The following is a 3,841-nucleotide window of genomic DNA, read 5'->3' as shown; positions in this document are numbered from 1 at the left end:
TATATATATATATATATATACACCCACACACACATATCTATCTATCTATCTATCTATCTATCTATCTATCTATCTATCTATCTATCTATCTATCTATCTATACATACATACATACATACATACATATATATATATATATATATATCTATATATATATACACATATATACATATATGTCACTTTATATAAGGATATATGCAAGGTAATGTACCAAAATATATGTGCAATTCCGTCTGTATATCATGTAGGCTGCTTATGTCTCCCTCAGCACTGATTACCATCCAAAACTTTCCTCCGAATTCTTCTACTTAATGTGGTTCTTATCGTTGCTGTTGTTGTTGTTCTTCTCCTCCTTTAGCCTTTTCTCCTCCTCATTCTTCACCTCCTCCTCCTTCTTCGTCTTCTTCTCTTTCTTCGTCTACTTTTCCTCCTTCTTCTCCTCTTCCTCCTTCTTCTCATCCTCCTTCTTCTCCTCCTGCTTCTTCTCCTCCTTCTTCTCCCCTTCATTCTTCTTCTTCTTCTTCTTCTTCTTCTTCTTCTTCTTCTTCTTCTTCTTCTTCTTCTTCTTCTTCTTCTTCTTCTTCTTCCTTTTCTTCTTCTGTTGCTCCCCTTGATTTTCTTTCTTTTATTTTCCTTCTTTTCCTTCTTTCATTCTTCTCTCTCTTCATTTAATTCTTCTACAGATTTAATTGTTTTATTACCCCCATCTTGTGCTCCCTTCTTTCCTCATTGCCTTTTCCTCTTTTTTACCTTCTTTTACATTTCATCGTACTGCATTTGCTATTATCTTTCGCATTCTCGTTACTCCGCAACCTCTTAACATTTTGCTTATTGTTGCTTTTGTCGTATTTGTCCTTCGCTCTGTTTTTTTTCTTTTCCTTCTTCTCTTTGTTCTCTTTCTACTCCACCACAACCTTCTCTTTCTACCTCTTTTCCGTCTTCTTTTTATTCTCTTCCCCTTACCTCACCATATTTCCAAATTTTAAACACTTTTCAGTCCGTATGTTTATAATTTCTTTCACATCACAACTTCCTGATTTCTTTTTCTTTGTTTTTTTCTACAAGCAGTTCCTTACAAATTCTATTTTATTTGACAGGAATTTAGGTGCTAATGATATCAAAGAAATCAAAAGCGAAACATTCCAAAATCTTTTCAGCTTAACAAAACTGTAAGTGGAATCGGTCTTATTTAAAATATTTCATTGACGATATATTTCTATATATATAAGACTTCCCATGCTTTATTGAAATCTCTCTCACTCACCCTTACTTTTGCTATCACTCTATCCAAAGTGTGTGTTATTGAGAGTTTGACAATAGACGCGGAAATGAAATGAGTGTTACGATCTGGTGGCCATAACCCGAAGTTACAGAATCAACGAGGATAGCGTGAACCCAAAACAATAACACACCATGAATTTTTACTAAAACATTATTAACAATAGTCAGCATAAAAACAGCTTACATACAAAACAAATATGTACACGAACATAAAGCAAATGCTACACCAAACGTACAGTCAAAATATGTACAAATGGAACATATATACAGTTCAGAATTCGAACTCCAAAATCCCGGTTTTTGGTTTCACCAAAATTGGCCTCACATAAAACCTGGCCTCACAAATTTGGTTTTTCAAAACGTGCCTTCCAAATATTTGGATTTCATAAAATGTGGATTTCCATTTTACTACAAATTCGGTTTTTGAAACTCAGATTTCGAACAGTGTATGTCGAACAGTGGATTTCGAACCTTGGAATGTCATAACATCTGTCTTCTATCAATTCGGTGTTCAACCTTCGGTTTCGAACCTTGGGCCTAACCATAATTGAATCTAATGTCAAAGCAACCATATAGACCAAAAGTTCATGACACAAAACGGCTGCCAGACTAAATCAATAATTATCACTAAAACATTAAATAGTCAAACAAAAAGCTAGTTTGTTTTAAATTCACACAAAACAGCTTCATACAAGCATGCTGAGTAACCATTAGACAAAATGTACAGTTAGTTGTCTAATACGAAAATTGGCTACATGAAAAATTTAAATTCATACACCCTTTAGCTATTTATACAAATTTTAACATTTATCTTAACAGAAAATAGCTGGCAAAATTACTACACAACCTGCCACAAATGCAGGGTTCAAATTTGACATAAATATTATGAAATAATATAACTTAACAGATTTTTTGTACTCACCGAGATGTGACACAGAAATTATTTTAAGTGGACAAACTAAGTTCGCTATCTTCCTGAGTTTCCTCATCAACTAATTTGTCCCTGACCGGCATAACAGCATTAATGGACTTGGATTTAACACCTCTTTCATAGAATGGTTTTAACATGTTGACATGACAAGTTTGTTGTCTCTTTCTATGATCCGGAGTTTCAATCACATAATCCAAATTAAGTTGTTTAACAATTTTGTAAGGTCCAGAAAATCTAGACTTCAAGGGACTACCTGGTACCGGAAGTAGAGCTAACAACTTACTTTCAAGGGGAAAACTACGCTTTTGGATTTAATTGTTTCTGACTAGATTCTAAGTTGACACGTGCAGTATTAACTGCGGAGCGCAATCTCTCCTTAATCTCAGAAATATAGTCAATCAGATTAAACTCGGTTGCAATGTTATCCCTATTCAACCAACTATCTTTTAGTACTTGTAAGGGTCTTCCCACGTGATAGGCATGGATCATATCAAAGCTAGCGACCCCTAAAGTCCCCATGAGAACTTACCCATTTGCTAACAATACTGGAGGGACACTATGATCCCAATCCTCCACATGTTCCAAACAACAAGTCCGCAACATATTCTTCAACACTTAGTGGTAACGTTCTAAGGCTCCCTGTGGTTGTGGGGGATACGCTGTAGAACGAAGCTCTTTGATCCCTAACTTAAACATCAATATCTGGAGCACACTTGACATGACATTGATCCCTGATCTGACTGAATTTCTTTTGGGAAACCGAATGCATCAGCTGCAGTAGTTACAGAAACTTCTTTCAACGGAATTGCCTCTGGACACCTAGTCGCAAGATTCAATGCAGTTAATACGTAGCGATAACATTGTCCCACAGAATAAACTGTCACAAAAACGGAGGTGAGTTGTAAAAGTATCTCTGCTTATAAAGATTGCCAGAGTCAAGCCAATTTGTCACAGTTTCACAATTATAGATAATAACAGCTAACTTTCTCCATATATATAGCGTTACCAAATTATAATGTATCATGTTAAGTTAAACAGGTAAACCATTTTTCATGCTGCACTGTAAGGCCAGGATGAATCCCTTGTCAAAATAGGCTAAGTTAGGTGTTATCTATAACTGTGAAACTGTGACAAATTGGCTTGACTCTGGTAATCTTTATAAGCAGAGATAATTTTACAACTCACCTGAGTTTTTGTGACAGTTTATTCTGTGAGACAATATATATATATATATATCTGTAAAAATATGTGACACTTATTCAGTAGCCATAATAAAACTCCGAGTTTCCGATGCCCGGGCGGTGTTCCGCTCCAACCATCTCTTCATTTATCCAGCCACCGGATATTCTATTTGAAATATAACCGTTATGGAAACAAAAACAAAGGAAAATAAGCAGGGGAAATAAGTAATTTCCCTTATTTCCCTTTGTTTTTGTTTCCATAACGGTAATTTTTCAAATAGAATCTCCGGTGGGTGGATAACTGAAGAGATGGTTGGAGCAGAACACCGCCCGGGCATCGGAAAGTCGGAGTTTTATCATGGCTACTGAATAAGTGTCATATATTTTTACAGATACATTCCTCGATTTGTATAATATCGAGGTCTCTTTCTTTCTTTTGTTGCCATTC

The 3,841-nt window shown here is 35.5% G+C and overlaps 2 protein-coding genes across 2 annotated transcripts in view; both read left to right on the top strand.

The window, feature by feature from the left end:
* The window catches only part of LOC106878986 (insulin-like growth factor-binding protein complex acid labile subunit), a 67,003-nt gene extending 65,777 nt beyond the window's left edge, over positions 1-1,226 (top strand). Inside the window, exon 21 of the mRNA XM_014928365.2 lies at positions 1,098-1,226. Coding sequence (XP_014783851.1) covers positions 1,098-1,173 — 76 coding nt within the window. The 3' untranslated portion in view covers positions 1,174-1,226. The remainder of the gene's footprint in view (positions 1-1,097) is intronic.
* Positions 1,227-3,047: 1,821 nt separating this feature from the next.
* Positions 3,048-3,841, top strand: part of LOC106878985 (TLR4 interactor with leucine rich repeats) — a 30,327-nt gene continuing 29,533 nt past the window's right edge. Inside the window, exon 1 of the mRNA XM_014928363.2 lies at positions 3,048-3,106. Within this exon, the coding sequence (XP_014783849.2) occupies positions 3,048-3,106 (59 nt within the window). The remainder of the gene's footprint in view (positions 3,107-3,841) is intronic.

The sequence above is a fragment of the Octopus bimaculoides genome, chromosome 29, assembly GCF_001194135.2.
Source record: "Octopus bimaculoides isolate UCB-OBI-ISO-001 chromosome 29, ASM119413v2, whole genome shotgun sequence".
NCBI classification, from domain to species: domain Eukaryota; kingdom Metazoa; phylum Mollusca; class Cephalopoda; order Octopoda; family Octopodidae; genus Octopus; species Octopus bimaculoides.
This window is presented reverse-complemented; position numbering and strand designations above follow the sequence as displayed.